Source organism: Anomalospiza imberbis, chromosome 6 (assembly GCF_031753505.1).
Source record: "Anomalospiza imberbis isolate Cuckoo-Finch-1a 21T00152 chromosome 6, ASM3175350v1, whole genome shotgun sequence".
NCBI lineage: Eukaryota > Metazoa > Chordata > Aves > Passeriformes > Viduidae > Anomalospiza > Anomalospiza imberbis.
The window spans coordinates 17,091,914-17,110,968 of NC_089686.1; the positions used below are offsets into that span (position 1 = coordinate 17,091,914).

Below are 19,055 nucleotides of genomic sequence, written 5' to 3' on the forward strand. Positions count from 1 at the left end.
TGGAGAGTGGCCTGGCTGGGGAAAGGATGCATTCTCCAGTTGGCCCATCTGGGGGAAGGAAACACCTCCTGGAGCTTTCCTTGGCGTGGTGTTTGTATGGCCATTCTGCCAGGGAACTGCAAAGGCCCTATCTCCTCCCCTTTCTGGCAAGGGCTGCAGTGCAATAGCCTGGGGATGGAGGCTCCTTCCAGAGAGCTGGCAACATCTCATTCAGACACACAGGACTCCTACATGGTCCCTGCTGCATGTCACCTGAAAGACTACATGCAATTTTCAGCAGTGTTTTGTGAAAAAAATGGACAATAACAGTACTTTCCTCATGCTCTTTGTCTCCAAGTCATACTAGTATATCAAATACAAGAAGAAGGAGGTACAACTGCCAGAACAGAGACTTCCAGCAAAGTACTTAATTCCTTGCAGGACCAAGTTCTTCAAAGTAACATTATGTTTATTTTTAGCTGGTTATCTTGATGACTATTTTTCCATCCAGTTTTTTTTTTTTTTTTTTTTTTTTTTTTTTTTTTTTTCATTCCAGCAGCAGTAAAGATATTGTTATATGTGATTTCACTGCTTTAATTAAGTACTTCTCAGTCCATGATCAGTTCTATTTTGGGCTGGTTTAAAGTTTATTTAATTTGAGACATATACCAACCAGGGTAGCATAGTGGCACAACTCAAGGCCTGCTTGATCCTCATATTAAAATGTTGTTTTATTTCCTGAAGGTAAAAAAAAAAAAAAAAAAAAAGTAAGAAGTTCAGTGTAAATTTGTCAAAAAATACTTATTATCTGCACTCTAAAAATACAAGTAAAAAATGGCCAAAGAACAAGACTCTATATGCAGTGTGATTAACACCCTGCCTTTTTTTTTTTTAATTAAGGAAAACAGGAATAATGAACACATACTATGACTGAACCTGGGGAAAAAAAAGCCCTGGCAGAGACAGAAAAATGTCATCTCATCCATTCACTGCACAATGAGGGAATTAAGGAGTCTGCATAAATCTTGTGGAGTGTCTGGTTAACCTGAGTGTAAAGGACTCTGGTGATGAAATCTCTATGTCATTCCTAGGCAGACTGCACACTTGCTTCATTTCATTTAGAAAACTTTTTCTCACATACAATCAGGATCTTTGTTGCAATTTAAGCCCATTCTTTTTTATTTCCTCCTGTCATCATTCCTTTTTTAAATTCTGGCAAAATGTTTGTCATTTTAACTTACCTGGAATTTCAAACTCTTCTATGAGTTGCAAAAGTGCTCAATCATTGCTTTAGTAATTTCTTTGAATATTCTAGAATGCAGTTGAGTTACCTTAAGTTATTATAAAAGATCTGACAGATTTAGGGATTCTAACCTATTCTTTTACTTTCCCCTTTCTTACAAGTGTTAATTGTACCACACAACAGTTCAGAGTTGACCTTTTCACAAGACTGATACAGAAAAAGCCATTACACTTTTCAGCCTTCTTGGAATCATTTGTTGAGAGCTCTTCCTCTTTTCTGTACAGCAGACCAATGTTTTTTTTAGTCTTTCTCATCACTATTGTGCTGATGAAACAGCATGATGCCCCTTGCTAACAGTGCAATTTTGAATATGTTTGTGTATTTCAATTTTATTCCTTTTATTTGTCTTCACTGATCTAATTTTCTATCCATTTTCTGTATGCTTTCTTCTTGTGACAGAAATTAACTTAAAATTTATACATCTGTCTTTTACTATAGTTCCTGTCCTCCTTCTATATTTCACATTTGGATCCCTTGAGCCAGCATCATTCATATCTTTTGTCCAGGAAACTGAAAGTCCCCCTTAAATAATTTCTCTTTAGTTTTGGTTTTTCTGAGATTCCAAACTGCAGACCTGTATTTAGAGCTTTGCTCTCAAAATCCCCTGGTTTTCTGTACTTCTTCCTTTCCCTCTGAAGAATAATTAACTCTGCCACAGCATGGTCATAGATGTTGCCTTCTACACGTACTTGGTTAAAGTCAAATCCAGAAAGGTTTTTTCTTAAGTTGCTTACATATTTCAAAAAGTTACTAGAGAATTTGTGCTCAGGTCCCAGCATATTCACTTGGAAACAGAGACACCCCCATATTATTATAAAGTCATGCCCTGGAAAATGCCAATTCCTCACAAAAAACCTAATCCCGATCTTCTTAAAAGAGCGTAACTGATAACATGATTGCCTTTACAGAGTTAAGTGCTTTTAGCTACTTACTGATCTCATTTCAATGAGAGAGGGAGAGAAGCTGTGGCAGAGAAGTTAGAGTCAGTACTGCCAGCAGTAATGTGCTGATCTGGTTCTGCTGCTGCCTGGATGTCCATCTGTAGATTGATAGGGTGGGATTTATTTCACCAGAATTTCAACACTAATAGTAGAAGTATGAACCTTTGCACTTGACATATCAGCTATTTTATTCTAGTCAGGAACAGGCACATTAAGACATATAAATTCATGTGATTTATTTTAGATATCTTCTGTAAAACTGTAGTAACAGTTTTACTGCAGTAACAGAAGTAAGAATATTTACATGTGAGACTGGACCTGGCCTTTCCCCCAACCTTGTGGATTACAACCATATGGCTTAACTTTTATTTTAACCAGTGTTCAAGAGAGAACATGCTAGTCTATCACACGTGTACCTTTTTTTGATCTTGCTTATTGCAAGATTTCCAGGTTGCTTTAATTTTGTACTTCCTTTCTACAACAGGATTTGCTTTAAGTTTTCTACATTGCTCTGCATATAGCAGAGACTGGTGACAATCCTATCATTTTAACCAATGTTCTTCTTTTCACATTTTCTCTACATCTTTGCTTTATACAGATCTGTCATACATTATAGAAAGCTTTTGGCAAAGTTAGAGTAAACCATCAAACTCGTCTTTCAAAGGTGGGCAATGTTCTAGTTTATTAACAGATGCAATGCAAGGCTGGTGGCAATTACAACTTCAGTGAGTTGACAACTACATGGTAGTCTCTGTAAGGCAAGTAAATGGCCTCAGTTTACCTGCAGCTTCCCTAAAAAGCCTTTTGCTCTAGAGATGCCTTTTTTGCTCTGCTTATAGCTCAATGGCTAAAGCAGGCTATTTTGAATTATTAGAGCTGTTTGCAGCTTGTGTGCAGTTTTGGGCACTACAATATTAAAAAGGCATTAAGCTGTTAGAGAGCATCTAAAGGAGGACCATGAATATCATGAAGGGCCTGGAGGGGAACTCTATGAGGAGCAACTGAGGTCACTTGGTCTATTCAGTCTGAAGGAGACTCAGGGGAGGCCCCCCTGCAGTCTACAACTGCCCCGTGAAGGGAAGGGGAGGGTCAGGCGCTTCACTCTCATGACCAGTGACTGGACTGAGGGATTGGCCTGAAGTTGTGTCAGGGGAGGTTTAGGCTGGATATTAGAAAAAGGCTCTTTACCCAGAGGGTGGTTGGGCATTGGAGCAGGCTCCCCAGGGAAGTGGTCACAGCACCAAGCCTGACAGAGTTCAATAAGTGTGTGGACACTGCTCCCAGGCACATGGCGTGGCTCTTGGGGCTGTCCTGTGCAGTGTCAGGATCTGGACTTGATGATCCTTGTGGATCCCTTTCAACACAGGATGTTCTACAATTCTATGACTCTAAATACTTCAGGGATGGTACTGTTAGGTAAGGGCAGATCGTTTGGTCTCAGTGACACCAGGAGTAAGCTTGGCCATGGCCCCAGGTGGAGCATTTACTGCAGCGGCCACTCTTTGCTCAGTCTATACACAGGAAAGACAGGGTGACCTCAAGGCTACAAGCGGTAGTCCAGCTCTCTGGGTTTAATGACCTTGGTGGTTTGCTGGGCATTATCACACACACTTTTCTTTTGCACAGCTGTAACTCCACTTAGCAGGAACTGCACTGACAGGTGAAAATGAGGAAACAGGCACTTTCCGACACTCTTCAGAACTCCATGACACAGCTGTAACATGGACAGTGGGGTTGTTTCACCCCATACAGACTTTCCCATTCACAAACAACACTTCCATGAGCAACCCTTTCTATGAGGCTGCTTAAAGAAGATGCTATGACTCCTTCTATCCCTTCAGTACAGTACATCATGTGGTTGCTCATTGCTGTCTACTGTAAAAATCCCAGCCTTCACTCCAAGCAATTTTATCTTTTGGGCCTCAGGTAATGTATCAGTTGACAAATTTCTTTTCTCATCTTGTATCAAGACTTTACACCTCCAGCCCAATTTGCTGCAAATTTTTGCAGAGAGGAAGGATGCAAATTTTAACAATTTCTCCAGAAAATGTATCTCATTTTGTGAAGATGATATAATTTCCTCCTTTGCCTCACTGCTCACACAGTTCACACAGAGAAGACAAGAAGCAACAGGTTCAAATTGAAATTCTGGAAATTCCATTTGAATAGGAGAAAAAAACCCTCTTTTAATGTGAGGTTGGTCAAACACTGGCACAAGGTGTCCTGAAAGATTGTGGAAGTCTCCACCAAGAGGGATACCCAAACTCCAACAGGATGCAGCCCTGAGCAGCTGACTGTCACTGACCCTGCTTGGAGTATGGGGGTTGGACCAGACAATCTCCAGAGATCCCCTCCAACTTCCAGCGGCCTGTGAAAAGGGCAGGAATATCATAAGTCAGTTTGAGAAGTTGCTTCATGTTATGTGTTTTTAACAAGATACATTTTATTCCAGCTCCCTACTTCTTGGAGGCACTGCTGTGCCAAAGTACCACAGAAGTCCTTGGATATCAGAGCACTTGATGACTGTGACCCTACAGTCTGATGCTGCTGAACACCCAGAGCCTATCTAATGTTGTATGTCTTGTAAAACACATAAACATTCACTGAAGTGCAAATTGGTACTTAGATCTTGTCGTATTTTTTGGTCTGCAGAAGTTTTATTAGGCTATGCAAAGTGGAATAGTTTCAACAGAAAACAGTGAGAGTCCCACCTTAAAATTATTCCCCGCATGGTGGGCAGGGCATTTGGATGAGACACAGGAATTGCTTCAAGTCCTGACTGAGAAAGAAGTTGATTTCTGACCACTTGATTTCTAGGCAAAAGGGACACTACATTATGTGACAAAGGGTAGATTGAAAGCAAAGTGAGCTTTTGGAGGAGCCCACTGGACATGTGTGGATTAGTTAGGCACCTGCCTTAATGGGATTGAGAGGCTTTGACACCATCTAATTCATTGGGGTCACTTCCTGGATAGTCTAGGTAGTCTCCTAGTTGGGCAGATATTTGTGGTTATGTTCCTTCATACCTAACATTTCCCTTACTGCAAAGGAAACCCTAGGACTGGGTCACGCTGGACATCACTGCTCAAAAGATGCATCAATATTAGAGGTTACAGGCTAAGCACTGATAGGAATAAACACTTTTATGGAACAAACCCTTTAATTACTAACCTGAGAAATTAATTATTTTGTACTAGTTCAGCTCTGTTAACTTTGTATTTTCTGAACAGATGAAAATAGGCTGGTTATATTTAGTTTTGACCTCTTGACTTGATGCACTGATACTATGTTCCAAAATCCATTTGTCAAACATTTAATGAAAATCTTAATTAAAAATACAGGATTATTTCTTGAGTTACTGCAAAACTCTACTTTCTTCTGAAACATATTATGGTATTTCTTTCTAGCTAAAGTACAGGAAACAGTTGATGTGACAAGTAATATTTGACTGACGCTTTAGCAGTAAATCAAAATGGCTAGGTCCACCTTATTTACTGCAGAAGAAATAAATTTATTCTGGTGGAGTAGCAAAATAATTCCTATTATGCAAAAGAGAAAAAAAAAAACTCATAAAGTTTACAAAAAATTGTTTTTACAGCAACTTACCTGCTAAATATAAAGCTTCTATACCAGCACATAATACTGAGTGTAGAAGGTGGACTGATATTAAGAACATGTCATAAGCACCTATTCCTAAAAAACTGTTTTTAACTGAAGACATCAAATTTTGTTTAGCTGTAGGAATGTACAGAGCCAACAGAAGTATACACTGAAAAACACATTAAATAAGCCTTCATACTTTCCTCAGATCTAGCAAGGTTGCAGCTAGAATAATACATTAATATTGGAACACTGTACTGGGACCTGAAAGAAGACATGGACCATTTGGAAAGGGCTGAGAAGAGAGACAAAATATTGATTTTAGAGGTGTTAAACAAAATCTATTGTTAGGATGTCAATATGGTTGATACTGTGGTTGCCTGCAGGAGAACACTCCTGAGTGGCACATCTGAGGAGACCTGGTCGAAGCACAACCCTGAGAATGCCCAGAGAGCCCAGCCTGCAGCACAAGCTAAGTCAAAGCATTAAAATGCACAACCAGTCCCACAAAGCAGAAGTTCTACTGAGAAGATTAAAAAAGAGACATGCTATCGATATGATGAAGGAGTGCAATGCCACTGACTAGATTAAGAAAGAATGCAATTCATAAAACCCACTGAGAAAGTGTCATCACTGATAAGACTGAGAAAAGCAATGTCAGGTCAAAGGAAGGGACAGGATGCAAACTGCCAAAGTCTCCAGACCATACACAGTCTTGAGGACATTTCTACAGAAACATTAAGGGAGCTGTAAAATATGGGCAATGGAAATCAGCAAGACATAGAAATTACCAAAAAGTATGAGTGGGTAAGTGGATACTTGTGTTTGTGATCATCTGCAGTTAACAGGATCACAGATACACTTCTCTCCTTAACAATCTTATTTATATAAGACATACATTAATGGAGAAATACTGGCATCAGTTAACAACTGTGAAAAGTAACTGTATCACTGCAAAAGGGGTTACAACACCGTGGTTTTTCTGAATTGAAAGAAGGCTGAAGGGACACACTGACAATGGTCTTTGAGTACCTAAGAGGCCATTCTCTGAGTACAAAGGATGGCAAGACACAAATAACACAAGTCACTGAACTGCAGTAAGGCAGACATCAGGAAAACCTCAGGGTAAAAATGCACAAGGCTGGATTCCTTGTCGAAGCTGTGGAATCTCCAACACTGCATGTTTGAAATGGCATCTTGGACAAACATCACAAAAAAAAAGGAATAGGATATTCCTCCTCTAGGAATAGAGGCAAAGCAGGTGGAACTTTTGAGATCTGGTCCAATCTGATCTGATCTTTTTACTATGATTTTATGACTGTAGCAAATGTTTGCATAAACTCTGCTTATTTATTTTAATCATACAAGAAGCACACTTCAAGGGACATGTTATAATGGCAAGCAAACTACACCAATCCACAAAAATGGGCTTAACAATGCTATAAATTACTTTCAATTGCCAGTTCAACAGAACATTGAAGCACAGTTCTTGGGTCTTAAAGACTTAAAGTCTAAGGACACAAACAAAGTTTGAAGCCCTGAGGAACTACAAAACCAGCCCAATGACACTTTTAACAATAGAATAACCCCAGACTTAAAAAACCTCAGTATTAGAGAGGAGTGTGCTGCAGGACAGGGCAAACTCTTATACATCCCACATAAAGCAAGGCATCTCTAATATCCTCTTCAGAAAAAAAAAAAAAACCACCAAAAAAAACCCACCAAAACAAAAAAAACCCCACAAAACTCTAAGCAGAGATTTCCCGAAGACTTAAATAACCATACCTCAATGTACATTTCATTCGTGGAGAGAGACTGATGTGAACTGTCTATACCATTACTAAGATTTAGTGATCCCATTTGTCACAGTGATAACTGCATACAGATTGCCTGTCTTTAACTAAAGATAGCTCTCTTCCTCTGAGGCTTTTAGCTGTCTGCAGATGCCTAAATGAAGACTTTCTGTTGACACCCATGGGCTCCCTGGGGTGCTTATGTCAGTTCCTGGTGCTATCCCTTTTCATCTTAATGTACACCTGTCAGACTGCTCGGAATTTCTATTCAGTATCACCTTCCCCTGAAGGCTCCTTCAGCCTGAATAAACTCGGGTTTATTCAGAAGTGCAATAAACTGTGCCCATCGACTTGATGGTTCTGCCTTGAAAAGCCTGAAGGAGCAAAAAGCCAAATGGTTTGAAACCCAGTCTTTCCAAGTTGTACACTTTGCAGCTGGACACCACAAAATCTATTTAAGGGTTCTCGTTAAGACCAGACGATCCTCAGAAAGGGCTCTGAGCATACAGCCTATGAAACCGCCAGATCTAAGATTTTCTATAACATTTCCCAGAATTTAAAGACATACAGGATTGTTTAAAGCTTTCGGGTTTGGATACGACTGGTCTCTCACAAAGTCTACCACCGTATCCCGAGCACAAGTTGATCCGTGCAGGTAAATGACACCCGCGAAGAGCATCCTTGTGTCCGCTGCCCTGCCTGCCCGGAGCTCGGCCCCTCGGGCCGGCCGGGCTGCCCGCAGCTTCCGCGGCGCTCCCTGAGCTGAGCGCTTCCCGCGAGAGGCGCGCCCGCGGCAGCGGCTCTTTGACAGCAAGAAGGCAAAAAAAGGAGCAGCGAAGAGACAGGACCATGCCCGGGCACCGACACGAGCCCGCTGTGAGCCCGCGAGCAGGCGAGGAGGAGACGAACAGCGCATCCCCGGGCCCCCAGCCCTGGCCCCAGTGCCCGCCCGGTGCCCGCGCGTCCCGCCGCTCACCGATAGTAGAAACGACGGTGCCCACGAAGTAGAAAGCGCCGGTGAAATCCCATCGGGGCCGGATGTCATCGACGCGGATGCCGGCCCCGCTCGCTTCCTCGTATTCGCGGAGGAAGTGCCGGAGCTCGGCACGGCTGAGGTTGTGGCGCCGGGTGAAGTTCTCCAGGCGTTCCTCCCAGCGCTCCTTAGCCTCCCGCTCCGTGGGCAGCTCGATGGCCGAGAAGACGGCGGCGCCGCACAGCATGTACAGCACGATCAGCACCGCCAGCAGGAGGAACCGCGCGTTGTCCGCGTTGAGGCGACCCGCGCTGGAGCAGCAGCAGGCGCCGCGACACGCCATCCTCCGCCCGCGGGACCGGGCTGCCGCGCCGCCACGCTACGTCGGGGCCCTGCTGCCGCCGCCGGGCATCACGGCGCCCCCCGCCAGCCGTACGCGGGGCCCGGGGCTCAGGGCGCCGCGGAGCCCGGCGGCGGCGAGCGGCGCTCCCGGGAGCCGGCAGGCACCTTCACCCCGGGGGCAGGGCGCGGCCCCGGCGCGGCCCCGCGGCGGACGCGCTTCGGGCTGCCGAGCATCCTGAGGGCGAGGGAACCGCTCGTCCCGTCCCGTCTCGCAGAGCCCCTCAGCCCCAACGCCCGCCGCGCGGGGCTCCCGTCCCCGCCACTTTCATATCCCCTTCCTGCCCCCGCCCCGAGCACGTCGGAGCGGGGCGCAGGGACAGGCACCGCCAGGCGCCTCCTGCCTGCCGGGGGGGATGAGGCGGGACTGGCGGCAGCTCGCCCCCCGCCCTCCCCCTTCGCCGCGGGGCTCCGCCGCCCGGTCCCCCGGGCCGCCCGCACCATGGCCTCGGGGAGCCGCAGGCCGGGCCGGGCCGGGCTGTGCCCCCGGGGGCAGCTCCTCCCAGCAGAGGCACGGCCGCCGCCTCCGAAGCTCAGCGCCCGCAGCGGGCAGGGCGGGCTGGCAGAGGGCGGCGGCCCCGCGGCCTCCAGCCCTCAGAGGGGCGAGGGGCTGGCCCCCTTCCCGCCCTCAGGTACCCGGCCCCGGGCGGTGGGGCCGAGGAGCGCCTGAAGCAACTGGGCCTCTTAGAGAGACCGGGCATGAAACCCGTCAGTCGATTATATGCCCCCCATCAAAGCCATAAAAATGAGCGCCTTTTGCCAAAAGAGAGCACCTCCTTCTCCACAGGTCTGGTTACCCACTGCTTTCCCGACAAGGTGTTACATCTGTGTCCTCCAGCGCATGGTAGTCGAAGGGAAATTGTTTAGGGAAGAGAGAAGCAGCCTCTCCAGCTGCAACGTGGTTTTAAAACGCATTATTTGCAGGTTCCAAGCCCAGAGCTGTCGATCCAAATCTGCTGGAAATATCATTCCCACTATAAGAAGAAAAAGCTAAATTCAGCAATATCTGGTAGTTGCTACAGTGATGCATTCTACTTTTAAATAAATGGGAGCTGGAATTCAGCTCTGCTAAGCATCATAGTATATAAGCATATTCTTTCCAGGGAAGGCCAACCTACATATATTTTTTTAGAAAGCAGGTTAACAAACTACAACATCCACTTCCCTTTCTTCCCCCCCCCTCCCAATTTTCTAATAATTGTGTTGCAGTCAAAATGCAATGGGGATGAACACTATGATCTTAGAAATCTCCCTTAATGGCAGATAATTGTACAATCTGTGTAAGAGACATTGATTGTCTCACGGCCTGAGGTATATTTGAGTATTGGTCTGAGCCCCAAGGGTGCACTGTGGGCAGTTCCAATGCCAGTGTTTGAGAAAGGATCACCTGTGTGGCAACAACTGCTAGAGCAGGAGGCACAGGGAGAAATGAGTCCTTTTCTTATGTTACACAGTAAACCAGCAGCCAGGGATAAATGGGAGTTGTGTTTAATTTTTTCCTATTTGTTGTTATTCATAGGTGATACATCATGCTGCAGGTTTTTAGTCCCTCATAATTAGTCTTTAGCATAGACTTTAGCATGGAAATTAAAATTAGCAGCAATGCTGGAAGACATTAAATAGCCAAAAATAGGAAGATGAGATGCCAGCCAAACTAACCAGACTGTGCTAAAGGTAACCACATTTCCATAAAAATTGCTGGCGTATCTTTAAACTTTTTGGCAGTTTTAAATCTTTAAAATTATCGGCAGCTCCTATTAGAAGAAAAAACCAAAACCCAACCTATACTTCCCTGCTTTGCCAGTCAGAAGGAAGACAGAACTCAGCCAGTGTACGCTCAACCAGCAAAGGCAGCAGAATTGAGTGAGCACCCTCTGCCCACACCAATGGCTCCATCCATCAAATCTGTTCAAGGGTGGCTTGGATTAGCACAGTGGGAAAAAGAGCCTTTAGCTGCTTGCAACCATGACATCAATGTGACTGCCCAAAGGAATATGAACAACAATAACACTATTCAAAGGAATATTCAAGGCAAATTATTCAAGGTTATTGAGTTCTCCCTTATTTACATATAATTTTGTTAGTGTGGAATAATAATTTTTGTATTTGTCTTGGGCATAGAGATAGTTATTGCATTAAAGCAGGTAAGATCATCTGGCACAGTTTTGAAAGACACGTGTACTACTGTCATTGATCATCAAAAATTGCAAATTCCCTTAATTTGTCAACTTTGATCTTGGCAGTGATTTAATCATCTCTTGAGAAGGTGGCTTTTTAAGGATATGCTCCCTATTAAAGGCTAGAACAAGAGCAAGTTGATATTGACTGGAATTTTGAAAAAGAAAATGAGAATATGGCTTATTCTAAAGAATACTTTGTTGTAAAACAGGTCACCATTCCCACTGCTCTTGGGTAAATAGCTGGAAAAACTGGGAGTGTGTGGGGAACAGTGTAATCAGTCAGCCATGCATAACATTTAAGCAAGGTGGATACAGAAATGCAGTGTATTCACTGGCATAAGAAAAAAAAACTTTTCATTTCAGGTAAAAAAAAAAGTGGTTAAACATATTTCTGACATTTAACCCCAAATCAAAGTGAACATCTTGCAAGCCTGAGCCTTGAATGCAATGCTGTTACCCTCAGTACAGCCACTTGGCATCACTATCAGGAAACATGCTGTTTTCCCTACCCCTCAGCACCACAAGCACACACTCCCTAGTGTCTGTGTGTGCAGGCATTTGGTGACAACAGATTGGTGGTGGTAAGGCTTAGCACAACTGTAAGATAATAGGAAAGAAAAATCAATGTATTTACCAATTCTGTTGATAATATTTACTGGCAGCCCTGTAATTAAGAAAGCTAACAGTCACTGAGTACCCCAATAATGATCACTACTAAGTGTCTGGTCAGAGTAGGATTATTATTAATGAATCATAAAATTATTTGGAAGACTCATGCAGAGGTTTAGTTACTCTCATTGACAGTGTCAGTACTTTTTAATTAGAGGTCTGCTTTAGAAGTGATTAGTTGGTACACCTAACCAAAACTCACTGCTTTAGTGAAGCTATGGAATGGCTAAAATGTACTCCTGAGCCAACTTTATGCCTAATGAACTATACTGACAGAGGAGCAAATAAACCAGCCCTCCATTACTTTTGATACTGAACAAAAACTCTTCAGGAACATAATAATAATAAACTTGACACTAACAAACTAAGTTGAACAAAAAAAAAAAAAAAAAAAAAAAAAAAAAAAAAAAAAAAAAAACAAACTTCATGAACATGTGAAATTGGGCATCTAGAGAAGGCTAAACTTTTCAACATCCCTATTGTTTTGCTAGGAGTTTCAAAAATATTCTATCTTTGGGAGACTTCTTTTGAATGTGAAGTAGGGAATCACAGAAGTATTTATTGTGTCCAGTTCTGGGCCCCTCAGTTTGGGAAGGACATTGAGACGCTTGAGCGCGTCCAGAGGAGGGCAGCGAGGCTGGTGAGGGGCTTGGAACACAAGCCCTGTGAGGAACAACTGAGGGAGCTGGGGGTGTTTAGCCTGGAGAAAAGGAGACTCAGGGGTGACCTTATCACTCTCTACAACTTCCTGAAGGGTGGTTATAGTCAGGTGGGGGTTGGTCTCTTTCTCCAGGCAGCAACTGACAGAACCAGAGGACACAGTCTTAAGCTGCACCAAGGGAAATACAGGTTGGATATTAGGAAAACATTTTTTATGGAAAGAGTGATAAAAGTTCTGGAATGATCTTCCCAGGAAGGTGGTGGAGTCACCATCCCTGGATGTGTTTAGAAAAAGACTGGATGTGGCACTCGGTGTCATGGTTTATTTGAGGTGTTAAGGCATGATCTTGATGGTCTCTTCCAACCTAGTGATTTCGTGATTTAAGATCATTTAGTCCAAACATTAGCAAAATACTACCAAGTCTACCACTAACCCATATCACTAAATGTTACATCCACACATCTTTTAGTAACTCCAGGGATGGTGACTCCACCACTTCCCTGGGCAGTCTGTTCCAATGCCTGACAACTCTCAATGACAGATTTTTCCCTAATATCCGATTTAAGCCTTCCCTGGTGAAACTTAAGGCTCCTCTTGTCCCCTCACTTGTTACCTGGGAGAAGAGGCTGATTCCCACCTGGCTACAAACTCCTTGCAGGTAATTGCAGAGATCAGTAAGATCTCTACTGAGACTCCTTTTCTCCATGCTAAACATTCCTGGCTCCTCCAGTTACTCCTTAGAAGACTTGCGCTCCAGACCTTCCAGCCAGCTCCACTGCCCTTCTCTGGACATGTTCCAGCCCCTCAATGTCTTTCTTGTCATGAGGGCCCAAAACTGGACACAGTACTCAAGGTGTGGCCTCACAAGTGCCGAGTGTGGGGGGACAATCACTGTCCTGGTCCTGCTAGCCACTCTATTTTTGATACAAGCAATGTGTTCTATTAATGGGATGCTGTCGATTTTATAAAATACCTGGGAGTACAGATGCAAGATACAAGTTCCAACCCAATCTGAAATGTACACATTTAGAAGATAAAACAAAGGATATAGTAACAAGATTGCCTTTATTTTAATTTGAATTTTGCATATAATAACTTTTATTCCAGCTACTGGGGTCAACTGACAGTCTCACAGAACCATAATTTTTAAATTAATTACAGCTGTAAATGCACAGAGACTCTCTGAAAACAGTTCTTATCTTGAAAACCATATTAGGAACCACAGGAAAGAGAAAGCATAAAAAAGGTATTAAAAAAGCAGGTTCATTTGTAATAATATGGTTGCAGATTCTCCAAGAATCTCTCCCTTATTAACATTTTAATGTTTCAACTACAAATTAGCCATTACAGCAGACATTATAGCTTACAGAACAGAAACAAGCAGTTTCTCCAAGTAGCACAGCAGGCTCAGTGTCAGCAAGTGGAACATCACGGAGTACTGGAAACACTTATGATGGAACCCACATATTCCCATGTGTATCAGGGGCATCAGTGTAAGGAATATTCCAAATCCATGGTTGATCTGTAAACCAAAAAGAAACATACTCATGACAAATTAATTCATCAAATGCAAAATTTGGTTCTCTTCCTCTTTTCCCTTTAGGGGAAGAGGAAGGTCAAAATTCTCACTGATTTTCAATTAACATCATGTGCAATTTCAGTTTAGTGGACATTTTTGTTGTTTTCTTTTTTTAAACTAAAAGATAAAGAGTCTTCAAAAGGCTTTGCTTTCCCCCCAGATATTATTTTAAATATTGTTTTAACCCAACATGCTCACCAGCTGTATAAGAATTGTATTTCAGACAATACACAAGTACAGTAATGCAGCCAAATTTGGTATGGCCTGGTGCCAGCATGTTTTGTGCTGCATCTTTCTTAACCCAATGTAATTATAAATAAGCATTGTAACATATTAATATTTTTCACAGGGACAGTAAGAATTCAGTACCTAAGAATGACACTGCCTGACCTCTGAAGAGTTCACATATACCCCTCACTTCTTCAAACATTACACCTTCAGATGAGCAACAGGTTTGCACCTCACAGTTCCCTCCCTCCCACTTCTCAGAATACAGAAGCTCTTTCCACTCCTGGGAAAGAGAAAAGGCAACACACCAGGAGTTAGCTGCTAGCTCTGCAACCTGCTCTGTGCTCTTCCTCCTACCATACATGTGGCAGAAATGCAGCTGTTCTGTGAATCCAAGGTATTATTCTACTTTTTGTAGGCTACTCCTACTGAAATAGAGAAAAATCCTTTAACCCTTTTTTCAGTGAGTTTTCTCAATTAAGAAATTTTTATAAATCTAGCCTGCTTCTTCTCTCCATGTACAAAATGAGCCCTGAAGGAATACAATTACATCAATCTGTAATATGCATATATTAAACTGAATTGTACCAAGGATGACAGGAATAGCTATTGATTGAAATTACTTTTATCCAATTTTAAATTTACAGGACCCAATGACAACTCTGACAATGTAGGAAGTGAGAATTACTGTAGCAAGGAAAGGAGAGTAAGAAAGTGACAAAATCAGTAATGAAGGGTTATATAAATTACACAACAGCACACTGTGAGAAGTACCATGGCAATTAAACACGGGGCAGAGGGACCACTGCTACTAAGTACTCATTATTACTCACTACTAGTGTGTTCTTAATTCTCATACTGTAGTTCCGTATGTTGCAGTAAAACATATCCCAGCTACACAAATGTTTTTAAATGTGTCTATTTACAGCAGGAAGAGAGCAGTAGGTAATTGGTGGTTTTTTTTTTTTTTTGTTACAGTGGACAGGTGATTTCAAAGCATGTAAAAAATAAAAGGCCTCAGAAACTGGAAGAAACTACAGCACTTAACTCACAGTGCACTGCCAAGAAAGCTCTCTAGGTTTCTGGCTCAACTGCAGGATATCTAGACTTTTGAGTCATCTCTTAAAAAGAAAAAAAATAGCACCATTATTTCCCTAAGCTTGTTTTATCAGTCTCCTGCTGAAGAGCCATGTGTACCTTTTGTATTTTCGGCGAATACCTTACCAGATAGTAAACATCAACAGTTAAAAAAATGGGTACAGAATAAAGCAAATGTTGGCAAAAGCATTGAGGATTTCAAACATACATTCAGATTTGAACACTGACTTCTATCTGTGACATCAGAATAAATCCAGTCCCACTCAAGCACTGGAATCTGTCACTCAAGAGTACATTATGCAGCTTAGATCTATCCATCTTCCCTACTTTCCTACCATCTGGCAGTTAACTCTGCTTAATTCAGCAAAACATGCAGGCAGAGGAAAACTTAAGATGTACAGAAATAACTCCAGTCACCTCTTTAAAGCATCCTGAGAGGTCTCAATACCTAATTTAGTTCTTTCTAATTGTAGCGATCTAAATAAAATTTGCTCAAGGCAGTTATTATTGTACTTGGAACTTTATTCTGTTAATGGGATGCTGCTGATTTTATAAAAAAGCTGACAATATTTTAGTAAGTCACGTGTAGAACCATTGCTGATTCAGTTATTTATAAAATGTCAGGTTCAATTTTAAATTATTAATCACTTTTAATAGGATCTATAACAGCAAGAGAAAGATAACTACATACAAATACTGTATTATGGCAGCTGCTTACTGTTGCACACAAAAATGACAGTCAAGCTTCTCAAAGTTAATTCATTTGATCTTCTTGGGGGGTGGAAACAAAAGCCCCATTAATTAACTTTTAAAGTGTCCTTACATACCTACCTTCCACACATTTTAAGATCAGTGCTTCATTTCTGATACCTCAACTTTGTCTCAACTGCACCTCACTTGAGTAATCTACTAGGCTGGTACCACAGCTTTGCTCTTGCCTCATTTACAAGCAGCAGAACTCCAGCAGTAGAGTCAGCACTCAGTAAAATAAATGGGGCCATTCCAGCCCCACTGCTACTTAAACATTGTCTGAAAGCTCAGGTGGAGCACTATTTCAGTTATACTCAGATTTTTGAACATCCCCTCACAATTGAATAGACTACCACATTTTACTTAAAAGGTAGAGAGGCTCTGGAGAACAAGACAAGTTCTTTTTGAGTAACACCTGAGTACCACTCAAAGAATCCATGCTGGCAGGCCACATCAAGCCTCCGTGTTCTCACAAATATGACAGATGGCAATACAGTCAAAACTAGGAAGACACAATTGAATAGAAAAGTATAAAACACAAGGAAAGCACATTTGTGATCCTCTTCCTATGGGTGTCTCTTGCACTGTGAGTGGAGATCTGGATGAAAGAATTCCTGGTCGATTTCTAAACACAGAGACTGAATTCTTACCTCCACTTAATTCAAAAGATAGCTTCAAAGCAACAAGTATTCACATATATAGAAAGGTTACAAATAACCAGACTTCTTCAAGTCATTCTACATGGCAAACTCACTCCCCGCTGCATGAATCTGGAAGTTCTTCCTTAAGCATTTGCAAAAGGTGCACACTACACTTCAGTCTCTCTTGTCCCTGCCCTCTGGATGAGCATGGCATTTGAAAAGGAACTAATCTTGCTCCTCTCAGTGCAAAAATTATACTCAAAGATCTCAAGAAGGAGGAAAAGCAGATGGGGAATAGATGTGAGATCTGTATGAATATTCCCAAAGAAAGTGATGATTTCTGAATGCCAGGACAATGACCACTTGTTTGGGGGGAAAAAAAAAGAGAAAAAAAATCACAACCCAGTACTGCAGTTTTAAACAAAGGATTTATTTTGTTTCTCAAAGTGCTGATGTGATGAGGGAAAAAAAAGTATTTTGCACTTTTCTGAGCTCTCCCCCAAACTGTTATTAAAAAACCTTGATATACTTATGAATTAGAAGTTTCAAGTTCCCTCCACACAACAGATGATTTCCTCAGCCAGTGTAATATCTAAATCACAAATGAAGTGAAATTCCTTGAATACAGTAAGCAACTTGTATTGGCAAGAGAGATAATAGCAATACTGCAACAGAGATATGATGATGGGAGCTCAGTAAGATAATGTTACACAATAAAAAGGTTATACAACAAAATTGCAGTACTCATTTAAAAGATTCTACAAGAAAATAAAAATCTGAGTACTGTTAAAGATACAAAGAAATGTTATTTATAATGATATCTTGCTAAGTAAGATAGGCTATTGTGTGCATGATTCCCAAATACCAGACTGGATAATTTTCAGCTTCCCTTCCAAAGAACTCTCAAATCATAATGCTGGTCTATAGTTTTCTTTTATCTTAGTATCATCAATACACTGAGCTTTGCAATAGTCTTTTTTATTATGACAGCTTGAATCTCTTGGTTAACTACAGAGGCCTTCAGGAGATTATGTATCTATATGATTCCTTTATCTAGATATTGAGTAGTACATCTGCTGACCACAAATGGCCTTCTGCTGTTCCGCTGACTATTGGAGGTCATCAACTGCAATTGCTCAAAACAGCAATGTGAAAAGAGTTAATAATGTACATGTTGCACACAACAAATGTTATCTGCTATAAATTAATGAGGTTCTTTCTCATGTCAGAATTGGAATGATCTTATTCTTTATTTTAAAAATGCCAGATGTAAAATACGCACGTTATTTCCTGCAACAAGGAATCATGCAAGCTATGTATATCATGCATAATGTAACTCTTTTGTGCTGGTAATTTAAAGCATTTGTGAAGAAATAGTCTACAGGAAAAATGCCTAGGTAAAAGTCCCCTGTGCAAACTTAACTCTGATCTGTCAGGATGTCATACTGTTGATTTCCTCAGACTTTCAACTACAAATCTTGCACTCCGCACAAGATGGCTCAAATCACATAGAAGTTCCAAAATTAGACTGGGCATCATACATCTACCCTGAAAAAGAATACTCAAACCAAACTGCATTTTAAAATTCTTGAATTGACCAACTATTGAAGAAAAATACTGACCATCTGGTGAATTTGCCATCTCATGACAGTGCTCTCACCTAATAACCTGAAGCACATCTCCTTTAGCCAAGCATGAGCTTTGAACTCAAAGAAGTTGGCTGGTAACGTGGCAAATCAGATAGTCAAGTAGCTCCTTCTGGTCTGCAAGTATGCAACCAGATCATAACATTACACAGAAGTGGCCAAACTAAATACTGACTCTTTAACTTGAGTTTCTTCTCATGCAAAGTTTTAATTTCTTTACAGTCATTATAAAGAGCTGGGAGAACAAGCACATTCAAATGTTACACTTGGGCTCTAGGAGGTCTTCTGAGGCAGTGTCTGATGTCAAGCTGCATTATGAGAGCTTCAATCTCAAACTGCAGGTTTACTAGTCAATAATAATGTTTTTGATTCTGCTGAGGAAGGAAACTGAAACCAATATGAATGAGATGGGTTCCAACCCTGGCTTCCTCACCTTAGGCTATGATTTACAATGAAAATATACACTTGTTGCTTGAAAAATTGAAAACTGAACTTCTAAACATACTTTGATTCACATTTACCATTTCTCTGACTTAAATAAGTGAAATATTTTCTGTCCAATGTATTAGAATCACTAGAAACTGGACTAGCTTCCAGTTGTCATCTACTAAAAAG

The 19,055-nt window shown here is 41.7% G+C and overlaps 2 protein-coding genes across 5 annotated transcripts in view; both read right to left on the reverse strand.

The window, feature by feature from the left end:
- Positions 1–9,436, reverse strand: part of KCNK13 (potassium two pore domain channel subfamily K member 13) — a 50,041-nt gene extending 40,605 nt beyond the window's left edge. Inside the window, exon 1 of one of the 2 annotated variants that reach the window (XM_068192625.1) lies at positions 8,593–9,436. In XM_068192625.1, coding sequence (XP_068048726.1) covers positions 8,593–8,932 — 340 coding nt within the window. In that variant the 5' untranslated portion in view covers positions 8,933–9,436. The remainder of the gene's footprint in view (positions 1–8,592) is intronic. The other variant, XM_068192626.1, reaches the window with a different exon arrangement.
- A 4,108-nt stretch (positions 9,437–13,544) lies between these two features.
- TDP1 (tyrosyl-DNA phosphodiesterase 1) overlaps positions 13,545–19,055 on the reverse strand; it is a 42,691-nt gene continuing 37,180 nt past the window's right edge. For all 3 annotated transcript variants that reach the window (XM_068192630.1, XM_068192628.1, XM_068192629.1), the window contains exon 16: positions 13,545–14,020. In XM_068192630.1, coding sequence (XP_068048731.1) covers positions 13,947–14,020 — 74 coding nt within the window. In that variant the 3' untranslated portion in view covers positions 13,545–13,946. The remainder of the gene's footprint in view (positions 14,021–19,055) is intronic.